The sequence below is a fragment of the Haemaphysalis longicornis genome, unplaced genomic scaffold (assembly GCF_048455015.1).
Source record: "Haemaphysalis longicornis isolate Haplotype H1 unplaced genomic scaffold, Haemaphysalis longicornis Haplotype H1 scaffold_6, whole genome shotgun sequence".
Lineage (NCBI taxonomy): Eukaryota > Metazoa > Arthropoda > Arachnida > Ixodida > Ixodidae > Haemaphysalis > Haemaphysalis longicornis.
This window is the reverse complement of record NW_027526407.1, coordinates 10,538,578-10,560,676: the sequence shown is the minus strand read 5'-3', so window position 1 is coordinate 10,560,676 and position 22,099 is coordinate 10,538,578. Positions and strand designations below refer to the sequence as shown.

The 22,099-nt window shown below is 45.7% G+C and overlaps 1 protein-coding gene across 1 annotated transcript in view; it reads left to right on the top strand.

Annotated features, from left to right (window-relative positions):
* LOC144142230 (uncharacterized) overlaps positions 1–13,567 on the top strand; it is a 35,404-nt gene extending 21,837 nt beyond the window's left edge. Inside the window, exons 4-5 of the mRNA XM_077673591.1 lie at positions 10,122–10,211; positions 13,340–13,567. Coding sequence (XP_077529717.1) covers positions 10,122–10,211; positions 13,340–13,482 — 233 coding nt within the window. The 3' untranslated portion in view covers positions 13,483–13,567. The remainder of the gene's footprint in view (positions 1–10,121; positions 10,212–13,339) is intronic.
* The last annotated feature ends 8,532 nt before the right edge of the window (positions 13,568–22,099 follow it).

Sequence of the window (22,099 nt, the reverse complement as noted above, 5' to 3'; positions counted from 1 at the left end):
GGCCTACATCTCGAGGCTAACACCAAGAGTGACGTCTCCTTGCAGCGCCTCAAAAACAGCATTAATCAAATCATACACATGATCAGGCGAGTTGCCACCAAGAAGCGAGGCCTAAAGGAATCCGGAACCTTTCGATTAATTGAAGCTTTTGTCCTCTCGAGAGTCACTTACGTCAACCCCCTGTCTTCGTCTCGACAAGGAAGACACAGAGTTGCTTTATATAATGATTAGGAAGGTGGTCGAGCAGCCCATTCGTCTTCTCATGCGTGCGTCCACATTCAAGCTGCTTAGCACGGGGCTTCACAGCACGGTGGAAGAGCTTATCGATAGAAGGCCATCTTTCTAACCAGAAGGTCCGACTCAGAACTGCGGTGGGTAACCGCATGCTTCACCAGATTGGCTGGCAGCCCAGATTGTCCCTCCGCTTGACGTACTCCCAGACTTTTGGCGACTAAAACTAAAGATGCTCGCTTTGCTTATAAATATGAACCCCTCACATGAGGAGGGTCACCGAAAAGCACGGGCTCAAGCGCTAAACAACACCCTCGGTGGTTATCATGCAGTTATCTACACTGACGCCTCCAAACATCGAGGGCAGCAATACGCCATCATCATGGCTACCTCCAGAACCAACCTCCTTGCGTGTACCTCTCTTAGGACCCAAGAAATGACGGCAGCAGAAGAGGCAGCCATCACCTTAGCTCTCACTCAACCAGGGGTTCGGAAGGTAGTCACCGATTCCCAACAAGCCTACTGGAATTACCAGTCGGGTTGGGTGTCCTGACCTGCACTGCGCGTGCTAAAGAAACACTCCCCTAGCGGTTCCATTCAGCTCATCTGGACACCCCCTCACGCTTCAATGGAGGGCAACAAATACGCCCACCCAACAAGCCTGCGCTTTTACCTCCCGGGCTATGGAGCTGCACGAGGACAGTCACCCGCTTGTCACGTTCAGGGAGATAACCCAGCATTACCGCCTTCTGATAAAGACCGTACCTTCGCCTTACCCTGACCTTTCCAGAGAACAACAAACTAACCTACGGTTGGTACAATGCGGCTCCTTCCCTGAGCACCCTCCTGTCTTTCCGTCAACTACCTAACAAGAGCAATGGGGGATGCTGCTGTCCAGGCCTTCTCTACCTACCCAGCTTCAGCGGGTGCACAAAGGCCGCGCGGTGCATATGGGCCCCACAGAAGAAGGAATCACTCCCCAGGGCTGCACTCTGGGCCGTTCAGAAATCTGAATAGAAGTATTTCTTCGTCCTCTTCCTCCTTCTCTGCCGCAAATCTTGTCGCCTCCGTCCGCGGCGCAGAGACGGAGAAGTCAGATGGTCTAACAGCGGGTTGGAGCTTTAATTTTATAAAAAAAGTTTCCACTCTTGTGCTACACCAATACAACTCAACCAAACACCGTTCATGCATTATGCATTTATTTAATATTACCAAGAATATCTCTTTGAAGTAATAAATGGTGTGGTTAAGTGCATTTCACTTCTCTCTGGTTTTAGTATTTGTACAGCGATGTGAGTGAATTTAAGTGACGCCGCATAGGTAATCGTTATGGGGGCCGTTTACAGCTTTGCTTTCCAACCACATTCACAAGGTGGAATGGCGCGATTTTTTTATTTTGATCACGAGTCAAAAGGTACCAAAACGGTAAAGAGTATCACTGCTGTTTTTGTTTTCTTCAAGCTTGTACACCCGTAAAAAGTATTATTAAAGCTGATCCTGCATACTACCTGGAAAGCTGGCACGGGTCGCTCCAAGTTGTGTAAGGGGCATACAGGTACGACGTCACTCGTCAGTCGCGAGTTTCCGTCTATTGACCCATGCTCGTTTGCACCATCGGCACCTTGGCTGACGTCCAAGCTAAACTATTGGCGTGGCAACATAGCGGCCCGCAAGAACAGGTAGACACGTGTTTCAGGCCGTTCGGCAAAAAAGTGACTTTTTAGCATGAAGATTGTTGCGGAGCAAGAAAACACATAATCACAAGTAATAAACAAATGATTGTCTATTGGAAGATAATTACAAAGGTCAATTATCACCCCCCGAGTGCCTTCTTCATCGATGGCTAGCTAGGCTGCCGCACAACCATGCCTCATGCCCACTTTGGGGGGAGTGCGCACTTTGCAATTCGAGTCTCTGAACAGCTCATTTCTCGGTTAGGTCATTTCTCTAATAACAACCACGCGGCATAGCTCCCACGCAGGATAAGCACCGACTCGGTGCTGTGTAGCCACGACGTGGAAGGTAAATCAGGGGAGTGGTACGGTTTGATACGGGCGATGTGGATGATGTCACTCCGAGATTGAGAGCTGGAAGGGGCGACGGGGAGGATTTCCTACGTAACGTCCGTAACTTGACGGAGTACTTTGTAAGGGCCAGCATGGCGGGAAAGCAGCTTCTCAGAAAGTCTCACGTGACGACTCGGACACCACAGTAAGACGAGGAAGCCTGGTGAAAAGCTCACGACGTGGTGACGTTCATCATAGCGTTTGTTCTGGTTAACTTGTGAAACGGCGAGGTGGGAATAGGCAAGCTTACGTGTTTCGTCGGCTTGAGCGATGGCTTCGTGGGCATATTCGGTTCACTGGTGTATGGCGGGAGGCAAAAGAGTATCGAGCGGCATGGCCGGTTCCCTCCCTTAGAGAATGTAAAAGGGTGAGAAGCTTGCAGTGACGTGACGGGAGGAACTATACGTTAAAGTGACGAAAGGGAGTGCAATGTCCCAGTCGCTGTGGTCACTAGACACGTAAATCACGAGCATGTGCGTAAGGGTTTTAATAAAACGCTCAGTAAGGCCATTTTTTGGGGTGATAAGCTGTAGTCACCTTGTGGCGAATCGAACATGAGCGAAGTATGTCCGCAATGACTCGAGACAGGAAAATTCGACATTGGTCGGTGACATGCTGCCGAGGAGCGCCGTTGTTCAGTATGACATGGTAGTTGAGAAAATATCCGCCACGTCAGTTGCACAGCGCGTGGGTAGTGCACCAGTGATAGCAAAGCGGGTAGCCTACTTTGTAGTAACACCAGTCCAGTTGTTTCCGGATGTGGACAAGGGGAAGGGCCCGAGTAAATCTAGTCCGATCTGGACAAAGGTTTCAGTGGGAACTTCAAGTGGCTGTAGCTGGTCTGCTGGAAGCTTGGAGGGTAGCTTACGGCGTTGGCACCGTTCACATTTATCCACGTAGCGCTTCACGGAGCGGTAGAGTCCTGGCCAGAAAAAACGATGTCGCACGCGGTCGTTGGTGCGGGTTACTCCGAGATGGCCGGCCATGGGTGCGTCTTCAAGCTGGTTCAGCATAGTCCGATGTAGGTGATCTGGAACGACAAGCAGATTATCAGGGCCATCTGAGTGAAAGTTGCGCCGATATAACACTGCAACCAAGATTAATGCCGTCAATAATGGAGCGCAGAGAAGGGTAGCGCCGCTGTTCTTCGCCAATGTTCAGGAAGTGGAAGACCGCAAGGAGAAAAGCGTCAGTGTCGTCCGCCGAGCATTCCGGATGGCTGACCGGGTTTCGAGATAAACAGTCGGCGTCCGTCTGTAGGAGTCCGGACTTGTGAATCACCAAAAAAAAAGAGTAGTCCTGAAGGCGCAACGCGCAGCGGCCAAGCCGATTGGTACAGTCCTTCAAATAGGAGAGCCAGAACATTGCGTCATGGTCAGTCACGACTGCGAAGTGTCTGCCATATACGCAGGGTCGGAATTGGCCATCGTCCCACACTAGAGCAAGGCATGTGCGCTCAGTTATAGAGTAATTGTGCTCCGAGGGCGAAAGGATGCGGCTGGCGTACGCGGCAACTCGATCAGGACGTGCTTGGCGCTGGGCCAATACAGCTCCAATACCGTAGCCACTAGCGCCGTTGCGAATTTCAGTGGGAGCAGAGGCGTCAAAGTGAGCCAAGACCGGCGTTGAGGTCAAGAGCCCAATCAGTGTGGAGAATGCTTCCTTTTGGTCGGAGCCCCAGATAAACGTTGTGTACTGTAGGAGATCGCTAAGAGGGCGCGCGATGGTAGCAAAATCTTTGATGAAGCGCCCGAAGTACGAGCATAAACCAATAAAGCTACGGATGTTTTAAATGCAGAGCATTTCAGTAACTCACGATGTTACCCGCGTTGACGTCCGTAGTCCGCATCGCTCCCCCTACACTATATAAAAAAATAATACTTACCGGCGCCAGGTTTCGATCCCACGACTCTGCGGGCGGAACGCAACGTACTTGGTGGTGTACCCACTGTGCCACAAAGCCGACACAGAATGGTACGTTACGAACGTGCCTTATATCCTTGACTCGTTCAACCGTCGGCCACAGGTGCGCCCTCTCCCCCGCGTCCTCCTGGCCTTCTCTCCGCTCGCAACACCCTCTCTCGCCGCGTTCGGTTCGGGCGCACAACAGGTGGGAACGTGCGCAACACCCTCTCTCGCCGCGTTGGGTTCCCGCTGAGCAAGTCGGTTCCCGCGCAAGAACAGGTGGGGGCGCTCGCATCGCGCTCTCTCGCCGCGGTCGGTTCGCGCTTAAACCACATATATCGTTCGCGCGCGCTCCGGTCGCTAACATCTGTGGCGTGATCGTGACGTCAACATCATGCGTTCGTGTGGTGGTGCAATTTCAGCGCTATAACACTCTCTCGCGAGGGGCATTGGATTGGATTCGATTAGATTGGCTTGGATTGGCTTGGCTTGGCTTGGCTTGGCTTGGATTGGATTGGATTGCTTTGTATTTGGATTGGATTGGATTAAAGTGAATTGTGTTGCGTCATAGCCGCGCCCCGTTGCGTCATAGCCGCTCCACGTTGCGTCATAGCCGCGGCAGGGGGTTCACGACACGTTTCACCATCGACTTCATCGACAATGTCTACGCTGGAAGACAACAATTACAACAACAACAACCAATACGTAATCCATACGACTTGCAGGCACGCCCCCCGCGGAAATGTTCTGTGATTTGATCTTGCCCCTCGCGAGGGGGGTGCTTTTTAGGTAAGCGTTGCTCAGGAATATTGCGAACGGCACTTATATTACCAGGGCCGTGTCGAACTCCCGTCGAATAAACCAGGTGGCCGAGGATAGTGACCGCGTGGCATCCGAAGCGATATTTCTTGGCGTTGAGCTAGAGACCAACCCAACAAAAAACTGATAGGATTTTAGAGAGGCGGGGGATGTCGCTGTCAAAGGTGGGCGACAAAACGTTGACGTCGTCCAAATAACAAAGGCAAATCGACCAATAAACCCGTGCAAAAGTGAGTCCATCAATCTTTCAAAAGTAGCCAGCACATTACAAAAGACAAAAGGCGTCCCTTGAAACTGAAAAAGGCAGTCGGATGTCCCAAAAGCTGTCTTCGCTCGGTCTTTTTGTCAACTAGAATTTGCCAATAACCTGATTGTAGGTCTATTCATGAAAAATATTTGGCTCCATGCAGACAATCAAGCGCATCGTCAATGCGCAGTAGAAGGTAAACGTCTCTCTTTCGTATCTTGATTAGTCGGTAATCAACGCAAAAGCTCCAGCCGCCATCCTTTTTTTACGAGTACGACGGGAGATGCCTACGGGCTGCACAAAGACTCCATGATGTCCTTGTCGAGCATCTTGTCGACTTCCTGCTGTATCACGAGCCGTTCAGCCTGATACACATGGTACGGCCGCCTTCGGATTGGGTTTGCATAACCAGTGTTTATCGGGCGATTGACAGCAGAAGCCTGGCCCAATGGGCGGTCGCCTATGTCAAATATGTCTTTAAGGACTACCAAAGGTGGGAGAGTCCTTTAGCTTCTACTTCTGGAAATCCAGCGGCAGCCATATCCACTACGGCGTCGTCCTGCCTAGGCTCCGCAGGGGTCCCCTTGAAAGAGCCCGATGGTGCGTCCGCCGATAGAGGGGAAAGTTGATCACCATCGAAAGGGCAAAGGGTTGCCAGTGAAATACCCTGGGGCAGCACTTGCGTTTACAGGCCAAAGTTCACAAACGGGAGGCTGATCACATCGTCAATAATTGTCACTACGGTGTGGGGAAGAGTGACGTCGCGGTCGAGTAGCACTGAGCGCATCGGCGAAATGACGTAGGGATTATTAGGCACGGGCGGCCGCGATGACAAGACCCCCAATGTCACGGTTGTTGCTGGCAGACGGATATTTCTTTCGAAATAAAAGCGTGGCCCAGGTTCATTACCTGCCGTAGACAAAAGAGGCAGCCCTAAACGGAGGACACCCCAGGAGCAGTCTATGATGGCAGCATGTTCCTACAAAAGGTCGAGGCCAAGTATAACGTCTTGGGGACACTTTTCAAGGACAGTGAACTCAACGGGGATTAGCTTGCCGGAAATTTCTATGCTAGCAGTGCACAGCCCAGAGACGACCGGCATGCGTCCGTCGGCCACACGTAGGACACTGGTTGGGGCAGGTCTTTCTAGGAGATGTGGCAATAGGTCTTTGTAGACAGCACAATTTTTCGGACGTTATCGCGCGTCTTGAGGGACCGAAGAATGGGTGCGCCATTGCGTGTGCAGCAAAAACGATATCACCTGCCCCCCTTCTGAACAACATCACTATCATTATCAAAAGTGGGAGTATTCAAAAAACGTCCAGGCTTTTATTACAGCTGTGTAAACGTATCAGACTCAATGGTAACACTTGTTAACACATACCTAAGAAGGCTGCTAGATATATTTTTCCGTAGCAGGAAGTCCAGCAATGTTAAATATACAGTACAAAGAATATATTTACAAACTGGCTAACAATTGTTTCTTCGTAAGAAGCGAGGCAGAAGAAGGTGCGTTGATCCGAAGCTTGATGCGGAATCGCCACCTTATCTTCTTAGGCTGGTGCTCATATGTGCAAGTTTCGCCTCACGCTTTCTCCCCTGTGGTCGTCTCGGGTACGAAATCTCGTATCTACCGAAATATATTGTTATATAATCCCCCCTTTAAAAGGAAAGGCGTTGTCCCACTACCTATTAGACCGTCAGCGGATGAGTTCCGGGAGAAAAGTGGAGTACGTAAGTTGAAGATGGTAAGGCGGCTGACATGAACAAGCTCAATGTGAGGAGTGAAAAGATTTTGGAGGAACTTTAAAGGTGACATGGAAAATGTCGCGGACTTTGCTGCATTGGTCGGCCTCACGCGGCAATAATACTTCGGACACGCCAACACTATGACAAGGAAATCAGAAACCTGTAAAAAGATATCCATGGAGTTGCTTCGTGCATAGCGATGCTATGGCAGCACCTGTAAAGAACGAAGCTTTAGTAAAGGAAGTTTCCGGGCCAGCGTGGCGTTAGATACGGCCTCACGAGCTTGCCTTGAGGTCGCGTAGTGGTGGTAGGAAAACTAGTGTGAATACAAATTTCGGCACTCGGACAAATTAACAATATAATTGCGAGTAACTAGCAGTGTCCTGTCGAGAGAAGATATTGGCGAAGGCGAAGTGCGAGGGAGTACAATCTCAGTTGCGATGGTCAGTAAAAATATACCTGTAAGCAAATCGGTGAACATTTTACTACACCGCTTTGTAAGTATATTGGTTTCTGATTGATAAACCGTAATCAGTTTTTTTTTCAAATAGCACAGAAGCAGTAGATATCTTCAATTACCTGACACAAGAAGTAGCGGCGGTGGTGTTTTGGGAGCGGGAGAGGAGCACCATAAGGTGGTGGGTCGTCGTTCTACAAAAACGTCCGGACTTAAATAGCACAGGTGGCTGCAAATTCATGAAAAATGTTGCAGACTGGAGGGTGAATCGTGGGTGTGCTCTTTGGCTTTCTCTCATTCGCGCCTAAGTCACTAGACGCTTTTTCGTCACCTGTCGGGTCGGTTTGTGGGAACACGTAACTACAAAGTTTTGCAACATAATACCATCATTTGAACAGTACTGTTACAAGGTGTGATAGCCCCGTGGAGCCTTTCGGTGGAGTAAGTAGACGCTCTTTTTTTGCAAAACACACAAAAACAATGCTCCACGGTTTCTCTTATATCCACAACTCTTAAGCGTGCAAAGCACATGTCCACAAAGTGTACAATTGATGCCAGAAAACCGTTCCCCCTAAGGAATTCTGTTTTTCACAAACCAAAGTTTTGTATGGAAGGACACGAAATTAATCGCAAGCATTTTCAATTGAGAAACCCGCGGGGTCACGGCTGAGGTATTACATCCGAGATGAGACAAAAATAGGCAAGGGTGGCTGTTATTCGTTAGAACTTTCGTGCTTTCGGAAACTGTAAATCCATTGGTCTGAATTACTATCACGAAACATAGAAATCACCAGACAAACGCTGCTTCCCGAATGTTTTAAGGTTTGTCAACGTTCGTGTTGATTGATGTTCATTAGCTGAGTACAAAGTTCCGAAACAACATACTTTGGTACAGGTTCAAGGCTGCTCGCTTTTTCTACATATAAGCGCGCGGTAACGCACGTCTTCAGAATTCAATTGGAACACTTGATATTTCAGGTTGCGGCTGAACATACATAACACGCTGTACAAAGAAAACCTTTCAAGTATTTCTTTTTGATGAACTTGAAGGACAACCAGGAGGCCAACATACAACGACCCAATATCACAAGGCTATGTCGACCTGTTAGGCAGTTCTAGCAATACTTGCGTAATTTTTCAAAAAGTGAGTGGATTCTTCGAAAGCGTTCCACCTCAAAACTCTAAATATCAGGCGGGAAAGTGTACCAAATAGCAGGCGCAGTTCCACAAAAGATTTCATGGTTACGTCACTAGTGCGATACAAAACTAGGGTGGACAATGAAGTCACTTGCATGGAGTGGTCTAAATTTTCTCAAGACTGACTCTGTTCAGGCATAGAACTGCCATATATTGCTTCTTTTGCAGCTCTCTAAATTGTAGGAAAATAGAAGGGAAAAGCACATTGATTTTCCCAGTGCTATTGTGCAAATCAGAAAGACTAGACAGCTAGTCACACAGAAAAAAAGCGCGGTAAAAACAACAAACATAGGACGAGGCGCAGACAGGACAAGCGTTACTTTCAGCAAAACGTTTATTGCAGAATCAGCGCCATAAACGTTTTTTAAAAGTTAGGGCTTGTCTTCTCCACGCCTCGTCCTAGGTTTGATGTTTTTACCGCACGTGTTTTCTGTGTGACTATGAACCAACACAACCAAACATTTTCCCTCCTTTAAGCTTGCATTTTGCCCTACACTAACAAGTTACACATTGGGTAAATTTGCTATTTTGCTTTTCGATGAATTTTGCTATTTGGCCAGTAGATGAACACTTGAGTTTTTATCTTTCACTCACGATTAAAAAAAGATCGGCGTGTATATTCATATTGAACGGATGCTTCATGCTGAGCTTTCAGTGCATTTTTAGCCGTACTTGGGCAATAAACAGGTGTTGTGCTTTATTTAGCTTGCATACGTAATTAGGTCGCACTTCTGTATCTGCCATCCGAGCGTTTTTTCTAGTTGACTATTTTATTCACCTGTACCGGTTTTGCATAAAAACAGATGTACAGATCTACAGAAATTCATATCTACATATTCAGTTCAATATAATTTTTGCATTCTCGCAAGCGTTTCTGTTGACCATTGCAGCTGAGAAACAAGAACAATAATAAATGGGTGTATAAGTAATAGTGACGTTTACACATATCTAGCTAAACAGCTGAAGTTATATGTCAGTTCTTTGGCATTAAAAACGTAACATACAAAAGTAGAATTACAACGACAAGTACCGACATTTTACGCGAACGTAGAGGCATAAAAGTTTCTCAATTTCTGTTATTCAAAAAGTAGATATCACAATTATACAGCAATCTCTGTATACGTTTCTCCAAAAGGGACCATTCGTAGTTAAGATTTAACAACAAAGAAACATGTCCTTGTCATTAGTGCATAAGATAATTTTGAATAGCTGTAAAATGAAGTCACGACAATCATATCACAAAAAGCAACAACGAAACCTTTCTTAGATTAATGGTCGACCGCATTTTACATATATCTACAAACAGTTTTAGTGTTAGCCTTACTACAAAACAATAATTTTCCTTCGGTACAGCGAATGATCCTGTAATTTAGATGAGTCTGCAGGAATTTGCCATTCTTTATAGTCTCTTGCAGTACAGATTTTTACGGTAACGATTTTCTTTTTCAAGATGGTCAACCCAGAGATAAGAGCGCCGAAATGTTGGTCCATCTCAGCAGATGCAAAACATGTGCGGTCTTTTTTGTCTGGTCGTTAACAGGTGAGTATGAATGTGCCTCTCCATTTTTGGTATACCTATTGCGCGAATTTCAAGAAGCCAGATTTTACAAAACTATTTCTTGGCTGAGATCGTTGCCAGTATATTGTGCTAGTTAGAATTGCGGCGCACCTCACAAATATTTCATAGGTGAATCTAGAATTTTTTTTACAATTCTGTTTTATTTTGCAACACTATGTAAGTTTGATGTTTTTGTACAATTGCAAACCCTTAATCTGCCTACGTCAAAGCGCAGTGTAAAAAACTGTTTTAGGAGCTCCAGTAACAAATGTTTGTTTATTTCAAGACATGTACAAAAATACTTAATTTTTCTGATGTTCAGCTAATGTAGGCTTGTCTAAGCCTCTTATCTAGTCATTATGCATTGTACTGCGCTATTTGTAGTTAAGTGTATTGCAAAATATTTCGCCATTCGTCAGTTCCTAAAACCGAAACACTACGGGCGAAGGTTCTTTCTAACACCAGTTAAAAAGGCGGTCGCGTCAGAAACGGTGAAGGCTAGATAATAAACGCTATAATTACGATCTATTCCATCCGGGTTATGGCTGGTAGAGAGCAACATGGAGAAATGTTGGCGTACCGCGTAGCATTTTCTTAAACGTTCGAATATTTTTAAACCATTGGCATCCTGAGCTAGACAACGATTGTCATTACAGAGAGATTTGAGTCTTTAGATTTAAAATTCATCCCAGTAAGCAAGGCCAGCAGAGCTACAAATCTATGGGGGATAACTTGAGGGCCGCTACTCTCCTTCGGATAGGTTCTCAGTCTATCCGTTTTGTGCAATATAGTAGTGGGTTAGAATAATGGCTTTAGACCTTTTATCTAGCGCTTCCTGCAAAAGAAAGTGTACATTCTAACGAAAAGAAAATTTTTACCAGCTTCATTTCTCAACGTTTTATTTATACAAAAAAGAAGCACAATATAAGAATGCAGGAAAGAGGAATATATAACACAAACTTCCCTTTACGTGTTGAATGGCACCGCAACAAAAATGTATACAACGCAAAGATTGCACTACAGCAGTGGACGGAAACAACCAAGTTTGAATTACCTGAATTGTGTAAAAGCCGCCTCTAATGCTGTCATTGTTTTCCAGGCAGGCGTACGTGCCACACTTTTCAGCTTAAATTGCTATTTCAGCCATTCGGGGTTTTACAATACAGGCGCAAATTACTTGCCATAATTAAAAAAAGGAATCTAGTGAACCTGAGGGATGTTCGAACATTTATCGCGACTTTTTCTGTTGCCAAAAGCATCAGATCTACTATAGCCTCCTACCGTACCTGCTGCAAATATGAATCATGATTAGATATTCCACGAAATTGTTCTTTTAGGCAACCGCAAAACGACCGGATGCACTCCTTACAATTATCAAGCCCTTTTGAATCTCTAACAAATTATTTCCACGAAAGAATAAAATTAAAAGAAAGGCGAATATATTTCAACAAATGCTAAGTTGTGTAATCCAAAATATCAGCACAATTTGTTGAGAAGAAAATTCTTCCGTGCGTGGGGAACTATGTCATTGATGCTTTTGATAACGATATACCGTAAACGATGTATTACTAGTTTTTTAAAGACACCTTCATGATAACGTTTGCATTATTTTATCTGGAAACATGTAATCGCTAGATGTGTTTTTCGAAGGGTCTTTTTATCAATGCCGTAGCACACCTAACGCATTCCAGTACGGAGTGCAAAACGATATGACGGAGTTAGGTAGGTGGCCTTCGGCTAAATCGCTTAATTACAAAATATTATTGTTTGGCTAGAAATACCTGTTTTTTCTAAATACAGTAGTCGTATTTCGAGGACAAATAACTTTGGATCGCGCTATATTTAAAATATTCCAACCATTTACTCAAACATGCGAATATTGCAACCATTCTTGTGCTTTCTACGTGGTTCTTTGGTTCAAAATAAATACGAATTTTGCGTGCATAAAACAACAGAAGTTCCGCCTTTGCAGCGGTAATCCTTCGGTGGCATAGGTAAGATGCTACTCTTAATAAAATTTTTAATGCAAGACAGAGTAATAAGATATATATATATATATATGTAAATATATACATATATATATATGTATATATATATTTATACATATATATATACACATATATATATATATATATATATATGGTGCCGGGGGTGTCTCCCGCAATAAAAAGCGTTCAATCAACAATTTTGACATAAAAGACCGTGATATTATTTTTAAATAATACAGCGGTATATTCAATGCTCGTAAAAACAAGCTACTTGATACGGTTTGAACACATTGATGCTGGCTTTCGGAAAATTTATTTTATTTAGAGAAGACAGAAGGGTACGTATCTACAAAAAGACTGATGGTTGATGCGTGGTGTCAGCGATGAAGTTGGGACGGAAAATATTGTGAGCGATTGAAACTAATATTCGGTCTGATGCGACATCCAAGTGCGTAAAATATTTGCAACAAATTATCGCTACAAACTAACTTGGCGCCTTTTTAAACACATATCTGGAAGTTCAAAATAGACCAAACATGGAAAATTGGCTAGTGCTTACGATACTCCCTCATGCAGTATTTGGGCGCAGCAGTTGTGCGCTGAGGCAGCACTCACTAGTGGATTCTCTCGACGGCAGCGATGATCAGTCTTTGAATCGGCGGCACGAAGCGCATTTGAGGAAGAGACGGCGAACTGCGTCTTAAGCGAACGCACATCATAGACACCTTGACGCCCCCCTGACGTTTTCGCCAAGCGTCGCACCGTCGAGCATCTGGCGCGACGGCAGGGTACAATCCCCTCCCAATTTCGCGACACTCTCCTCCTTTGCGTTCTTTCACTCGCCAGTATTCCCATCGTCAGTCTTTTCTTTCACTCGTTGGTCTTCCGATTGTTAGGGGGTCACGACGACGGCGACGTGGCTCAGTGCAGCGACGGGCGACAAAGGGCTGCGCCAAGAAACCTGTGACTAGCTTAAACCTTGCCAAACCGTTGTGACAATTTAGAACAAAAGTATGGTGCAAAGCTACTTTTGTTCAAGGGGACTTTTTTGTATAGTCATAACCCTCAAAATAGGTCACCAAATGCAACGAATGCGATTTCTTTCTTTTTTCTAACATTCAGGTGGTGGAAGGCACTGGTGCGACCTGAGGGTGAGGCACGTAGCTATAAAACGAGGACCTACACGTGACTGCTATGAGGCGTTCGAGCGTCCGCCTTGTAATGGAAAAAAGAAACTAATTTTTACAGATTTGTGCCGTATCTAACATGTGCTTATTCCGTGGATACTTTCCTCAAAATGCTTCATAATGGAGCATATAATGGAATAAAGGTATCACCAAAATAAAAAAATTTAATTGTGTCTGATTGCATTTTTAAAATTTTGTTCACTCAACAGGTTTTTATAAACACATTTAGCTAAAATCAGCAGGGACGCTGTTAAGAAATGCTCAATTCCTAATTGTCGCTTTCAAAACACACCAAAACCGGAGTTTCTTTTCTGAATCAATAACGCAGAAAATGTATAACAAACATGCGAGAAAAATTATTTGCGAGATATACGACGAATGATACTCGTAAGTAGGTTATAAAAACTCTGCCTGTTGTATCCTGTATAAAATACGAGGACCAAAAGCCGAGTCGTCCCGGTGACACGATGGTGGTTCTATTTACAAGATGGCGATGAGACGATGACGAAGCAGCTCGAGCGGGAGCTGCCCTCGCGTGATGACAGTCACCAATGATGATATTCTCATCGGTGCCCCGATGATGATAAGTTTCAACATCCTTGGTACTGGGCATCTCTAATTATACATACCTCATATCAAATACCGCACCCACTTCTTAACAGTGACAGATACCACTACTTCTTACCTTCTTTGTTTACCGAACATGTTTACTGTTTTTATTGTGTGAAAAAGTTTTTTACGAGACCGCAAACTAATTGTATGCCTTTGCATGCCGTGAATTTTTTGGTTTGGAACATTGCACGGCCGTAAACATAATGTTTACGTTGATGATGTTATCGTTAAACATAACACAAGTGATCCAGCCTGACGAAAAATGTAATATATTTTAAAGAAAACAGTTTTTAATCAGTAACTTTTACCTGCACAAAGCTAAATACAAATACAATTGATGTTTTATGGTTCTGAAATACCTAAAGAACTACTCTACATAATATATTTCGCCCACAGAATTCAAATTTTCAAAGGGAGATTGTCTCAAACTTAGTATGCTTAGAAAATGTATTTTGAAAAAAGAATAACTTAAAAAAAAACAAGGATGTATTTTACTAATAATTAAGAGTTTAATAAAAAAGGGCACACATATAAGCACTCAGCAACGTTGACGATGTGCAACAATCTTTTATCCTAGAAAATTTTACCGAAACATCAACCGAAAATACATTTCTCTCGAAGTTATAAAAGCGGCCCTGATAAACTTGTTAAGCTTCTTGTTTTTAGCCTTTTCCTCGACAATATCATTAGTTTACGAGCCCGCCGAACTTTAAAAAAAAACTTAAATTTATTGAGTTTGCGCTGGGAGGATTGCCTTCCTTTGCCACAGAACCTCGTCTCAAATATTTCGTGGCTGTATTTGGGCATTCGAACTGTGTCAAGGCCCGCAAAGCCTGCTCATTTATATCCGCCCTGCGTCTTCGTGGAACGCAGAACGTCTGGGACAATAGGGCCGAAGCACAATAAAGTACTGTATAAAAGCATAAGGTAACTTGCTGAACCAAATAACTGGAATACCGAGCACGTATAAGGCAAACAATGTGTTCAACTGACGGCGAAACAAACAAGAAATAGCTAAAAAAATACCGAACGCATTACGTGTTTGGAATTTATCAGGAACGGCAAGACAGATGGCCCTACGGACAGTTTGTGAACCTGCTGTTGAACATTCTGTTAAATTTAACGACACTCCAATAACCACGAGATGAGCTGCTAGACAGCACTCTCTAAAGCTGTTTCTACTTCTGAGCATTCACCTGGGCCTTCTTGTATGTCTCATTTAGTTCATTTACCTCTCGAAGCAGTACATATTGCGGATGCTGCTTTGGCTTTCCCCCTTAGTCGCAGGTGTTCACTTTTTTGCCGCCTCCTTTCCAGCTCTATTATATTGGCCCCGAAGACATATCGTGGCGCAACCTACGAGTGACGTCACTTATTGGACGCCGGGTTATGCTGTAGTCTGCTAGAACACACTACCTGTGCTTATGCGACCGATCGTGTTTTGTTGTGGCCACCGTGTACCCCCTCCTCCCAGTTTTGGTGCAAATTAGAGAAGAAAGTTGTCTATTGACAAAGTAATATGGGTAAGCAATAAACGGCTCGCTAGTTCCCGATGACACAACCACGGCTGGTTTGTTGATGCATCGGCAACGTTAGCTCACCCGCAGCCAGCTAACGCCAAGGACGATACAATTGGTGCCGAGAAAAGTACGCTGTTAATTCATTATGAAATACTTGCTACGTGACATGCACGCGACTTTGTGTGCAAGAAAATAAACCTTGCAACAGCGACAGAAACGTGCCACTCAGTTGTGATCTCACCACCCGTACTGCACGCATTCTCTGGTAAATGAATGATTATGTGAGACCAGTGAGCGGATTGCTCCGCCGACAGGCTTAAAAGTGTACATACGATGAGCACTTTGGCTTAAGCTGTGCCTATTTGCCCTCCAATGTTTTTTTATATTTATGCCCTGTTTGTATAACGATCACTAGTACTTTCTACTGCTGATATGCTTACTTTTCGCGACAATTTGTCCGCAATGTACGAACAGTATTAACGCGAGTTTTAGTGCCTTAGCGCAGGTTTAAACGTGGCTATGTTTATTTTTATTAAGACCTCGCCAACATGGGATTTTGTCTGTTTACAATGAGCCTGTGCCTTTCTCTAGCATCAAGGTCAAGAACTTACGATTGCTCACAGAAGGCGCGGTTGCGTACCAGGCGAAAGAAGTCGTGGGGTAATGGGGAGTTTAAAGATAGCGGAACCCAGCGTTCGAGGCCCCCAATGAGTTCGTGGAGCCCAAAGCAACACGCTTGCGCGCGGCGAGTTTTAGAAGAGGGCTTCCCCAGCTGGCCGCCGGTTTCGGATGCGTGGAGTCCGATGTTAGGAACATTGATTTTAGCGTCATGGCAAATACTTCATCGCCGCTATTGTTACAGTCGCTAATGACAGTCCCTACGACAACTTTTCACCACAGCGTCACCCCCTTTCTCGTATGTAGAAGTTTGTATCCGTGCCCACTCCCATTTTAAGCGATCGATGATCAAGACACCTGCAATAGCCTCGGCCGATGTTTTCGTGGAGGCATTGCCTCCCTTTGGCCGCTCGCCGCACCGTGCGCGAACGGGACGCCGGAGCGCGGGCCTCACTTCCGCGGCCGGTCGGCGTAGATTGCGGCAGATATCTGAGCATCACACTACGTAGCACAACTGATCACGTATCACACTACGTATCACACTACTGATCACACTACGTAGCACAATTTCTCACCACACTAACATCCACTTACGCGAATGTGGAACTCCGTTTTCGCAATCAGTGTGATTTTAAAAAGCGGCAACAACCTGTAGCTATCGCAACCTACGTCGGTTCGAGACACCGGGGGGCAGGCACGGCGGACGTGTGAGCGGAGCATTTCTGCGAGCAGAAAACGCTTCATGTTTTACTGCTTTACTTAGTTATTGAGAACCGCAAACGAAATCTAGAAATTTAGCTCGGTGATCGTCGTAGCCGAGCTGCATTTTGATCGGCGAAACGAGCCGCAGCTTACACCTACACCGGGTTCGGTCGCATACGTCCACATACACCACAACGCTGAAGCCATTTGCGCGAAGCCTGCCACAGTTATAAAGTGCCCTTGAGGTCAAACTGCACTTCCCGCACTGATAATTACCTTCAAACGCCGGGAAATAGCATGAAAACGCACTTTTAAAGTGGGCCCTAAACAAAATCTCACGCGCTTACAAGCCAAGTACGCAGGAAGGTAGGTACGGTGATCCCACATGTGACGTCAAAACGAGCGCAGCGCCGGCCTCCCCAGTTGCGTCCCTCGTGGCCAATATTTAACAGTTTTTTTTCGTACTTCACGGAGCATAAAGATACACTGCTGTTTCCTTAAAAGCTGGTTTGTGAAGACAAAATAGGCCCCGAATCATGTGGAAGTCAAGTTTGGAGATTAGCTTCCTAGAGGAAAGAGATCAACCACACCCGAACTATTGGTAAAGTGTATCTGCCTTAAGATGGCTCTAGTGAATTAACATAAACCGTCGACCTCCAAATACAGTTTGAAGACATTTCGTGAAATCTAAAGAAGCAATTGAAGCATGCCTTATGCGGAAGGGGAATCGAGAGCAAATAAGGTACAGCGTTTTTCGAAATTCAGTATCTGGCCAACGAAAGCAAAAGATGGACATTTATCTTAGACCTAAATACTCTTATTGGTAGGAAATAAAGGTACTTTGTCTAGTTTTCAGACAGTAACCCGTTCATGCTTGGCCAAGACTTAAGCTTGTACTTTCACCTTTTGATGCCAATGTCATTTCGGCGAGGCTCAGAAACTGTGATGTTTTCTTGGGGGTAGAAAGGAAGACCTTTTCGGAGTCATAGTTGTGTAGACAAGTACCAAACGAAACGAGAAATAAAGGGCTGGCATATGGAATGCCTTTCGGTTTTCGATCTAAGTACTTGCGCAAAAGATATTTACGCGGATGTTCACGGGTAATTTGAACATGAAAATTAGCAAAGTGCAATGTACCCGAGTAGGGGGTTCGTTAGCATAACAAAGCCCGCTTTGTTAGGAAATACGGGCGTGGTTGTTACTGCGTTTTATAACTATATTTAAGAAAAAAAGCTGTAACGCGAAACCAATAATGTATTCAGAGAGAAGGTTTTCCACTAGACAACAAAGATGACGCAGGGACAAATTTATTCTTAGCGCTCAGGTACAATACCTTTTTATGAAGGTTTAGACGCTCCTATACACTGTATCGGCGAGGTCTGGTCCGCTTTCAATGAAAGTTTGCGTAGAAAAATCATTTTATTTGGTGCATTTTGATCGAGCCATAAACGGACGTCACACTTAAACAACCGCGAAAAATAAATCCTTGGCATGGAAGCAAGGGCTCAAACTGATGTGTGAAAAGGTGAAATATGAGTTGTCTATCTTGAAATGAAGCAGTATAACCAGCAAGGTACCGAATTACCTTCGTCAGAAGGTTGTTAGTGATTGTTCGGCCATGTTTGCTACCTACACAAGGATATGTTTTCTGCGGCAGTATAAATTCATGAAAACAATTCGGGATAATTTCTGCAAGATGTTATTTATATATATATATATATATATATATATATATATATATATATATATATATATATATATATATATATATATATTTATATATATATATATATATATATATATATATATATATATATATTTCTATAAATATATCTATATTCATAACGTTGAATAAGGACGTGATCGGAATAATTAGTACAGTCGTTTATATATAGGCAATTCCCCGTTTGGGATGTTCGGCAATATACACGCCCGACGACGACACAATCCCGAAGGAATGCTTGTCGCGCAAGTTGATCGAGTGCTGCGTTGAACAGAGTACGAACGAGTAAGCATGCACAAAAGATGGGACGATGGCATGAAGCTTAATGCCGTCGACTTTATTTTAAACCGCCTCGCCAAAAAGGGTTCCACAACAACGCAGCCACCATGACCACCTGGTCTGACTTCCAAAACCGCATTGGCGGGTATTCAGCCGCCCCGCCGTGCGGAAGATCCGTTCTGATCAGCGTCTCCGCACACGAGCTCAGCGTCCTGGAGAGACCTTCGCAAGTTATATCACGGATGTTGTGGACCTATGGAACCGTATTGGGTCCACTATGGTGGAAGCAGATAAAGTAAGCACCTAATTGAAGGAATAGATGATGATGCCTTCCACATGCTGTTATCGAAAGGTCGGCGAACCGTTGCTGATGTCATCACTCAGAGCTGAAGCTACGACGAACTCCGTAGGCAAGGGCGCTTACTCCTTGCTTACCCCGGTGTCGAGGTGTGCGGACAAACAGAGCGCTATGCGGAGGCATCGACGACGAAAACGAATAAGTGTTAATTTTAAGGTTCCTTTCTTAAAGTGGCTATGCCTTGCAGAGAGCAGATGTAGTTCTAGGCAATAGGGTTAGTGGAAAGCGGCGGTGGTTTTTAGAAGTTGTTAGCGTAGGGAAGTGACCGAATGTGATGTGCCCCGAACTTGTTGTTCCATTTGGTGGTTTGAAGTGTAGTTGTGATTCTAGATAGTATTTTGTGAAAGAAGAATTGATTCTGTAGGAAAGAGTCGCCACTTGTGTTCTACTTTTTGATTAGAGGGGAGCGCGCAAGAACGAGGCAGTGAGGTGAGAGTTTGGCACGCCTGGGACTGGCAGTACCATGCTTCCGTAGAAAATTGCGGGTGTTGTATGCACGGGATGCGAGCATGACTACCCACTCGAGGAGACGAGGTTCGAGTTGGTCGAGGAAGCCGAAGGGCAGGACTTCAGGTTCAAAGTGTCTGTGCTGCGTGGCGCCTCGAGCGGGACGAGGAAGAAAAGGAGAAGCTCAGGGTTTAGATAGGTGAGCAACAGGAGGAGCTGAAAGATTAACAAAAGCAGAGGATGGCACTGGAAGCGAGGTTGGAGCAAACGGAGGTCAAACTGGCGACGAAGGGTGACATCCCGAGGAATAATGACGTAGACACGAGGCAGGGGTGTCGATAGTGCTTGGCCCCGAGTTGGAAAAGAGGGAGGACAAGGACGCCACATCGCAAAACGATCCCAAACTGGCGGTGACTCGGCCGGTGCGGCAGCAGGTGGCCGTTCCGGAAGGAAGGCGCGAAAAGGAAGAAAGGCGCATGGTGATCGTGGCGCAGGACTCCAACATGCGCTACTCCGAGATGGAGATTGCACCACCGGTGAGAGAGGACGAGAGAGTGCAAGTTGGCATGTTCCCATGGCAGGCGGTAAGGATAGTGTTTGAAAAGGCAAAGAATAAGATGTGGGAAACCTGCAGGAGCATACCCTCGTGATTCTCACACGACGAACCAAAGACGTTCTGCAGGGGAGAGGCGCTGGAGTGCGGAAGCAGCCAGAAAAGGGATGAAAGAGCTTCGGGCGCTGTGCCCACATGTGCAGGTCATCATGACCACAGTACCCGAGATCATTGGGAGAGGGGTGCATGTGAAAAGTGAAGTTGTAGCGGTAAACCGAGACATATGGTTGCTGAGCCAGAAGCTCAGTTTCGATGTCGTCGACATCAATAGTGATGTCCGATGTGTGGGCCGGGAAAGCGCGTTCCAGCGTGATGGAGTTCATTTCAGCGGGAGGTGGGAGCAGTCATCGAAAGACGACACGCGGCACAAAATTTGGTATTTTAGGGGTCTACAGGCCTCTGCGAAGATGGCTTAAACAATTGTAAGTAGCAAAGGGAAATAACGGGGTTGGTGCAGATTCGTGCAGGCAAAAATAAGGGACGACGACCGCATGTAAAGAATAGAGGGGGAAACTGAAAATCGCATACATAAACATGCAGGGTAGCAGGAAAAGGAGAAGCGGATAGAGGTTAGTAAGCAGCTAGCACAGGAAGATAGCCAGTTATACGCTGCGACCGAGACGAACCTACGGAACTTGGAAGAACCTCCGCTAATCGTAGAGCATGTATGGGAACGTTGCGACATGACGGTTGGATTGAGAAAATTCGGAGGAGTAGCTATGTTTCCTCAGCAGGGGGCTAACTGGAAGAGATTGAATGAAAGCTGTAAGGAAAATTTGCGGGTGAAAGGGATAGTTGAGTGTAGGGAGATGGATTTAGGGATGTTGTACCTCTGGACGGGTAAGGATACAAAGAGGAAAAGGAAAAACTGGTGGCGTGTGTAAAAAATGGCCGCGTGTCTTCTCCTTCCATTGCAAATGTCGGCAAAAGACGATAGTTTTTGTAGACATTTGCCAAGGAAATGCCCCCCTTTGCTTTCCCACTCAGTTGTCATGCTGTTCCTGTACCGTCACGTTCATTCCAAGGTAAACACACTAAAGGTTGGCGCAAGGCGATTCGAATTTACCGCGTTCCACTGCTACAGGCCGGGTTCCTCGATGCCAGCGCTGCAGTACGGCGGAGACCGCGTGAATAGAGGCGGCCGACTAGAAGGTTTATAGAGCGTATTCACATACATACAGGCAACCATGTGTGCGCCGCCATATCTGTGGCCAAGCGTCGGTTGCTAGGCGACGTTGTGCGCACGGCCCGCAGATCAGGCCCTCCTCTTCCCATCCGTGCCTTCATGGCGGCCAGGCAAGTCGCGGTCTGCGATATGAGCTTGTGTTTTCGTGCAAGGCGTGTGCGAGTGGCTTGATAGTCTGTTGCACCGCGATAGCGTTGGTTACGCGAAAATTCATGGTTCCGCTCATGAGTGTGACAACCTTATCTGCAATTCAACCCCAGCCTCTGCGCACACCTACGAGCGAGTGCGAGCCGGTCGGGGCGCAAAGGTTGCATCGTTAGCGCATTGGTCGTTTGTCAGCATGAACTGCATCATTTCCAAACTGATGCCCACTGAACACAAAGTAATAACTCGACGCTAAGTACTGTTGAGTACAGTGCGATCTACCTATCGCCAGACGCGTATCAAGTCGTCGCCGCAGATCAGCTGATGGCCAGCCGCCGCGCTCTAATGTCACAGGTGAGTTGTTTTGCTGAGTGCGAAACATTTAGTGCTCGAGAAACCCAGTGCCAATGTGTCGCCCGCACTCTAAGAAAAAAGGTGGTCAAAAGTGAGTCAAAGCGACGACGACTCTTCTTGGAACTTGCTGACTCCAGTA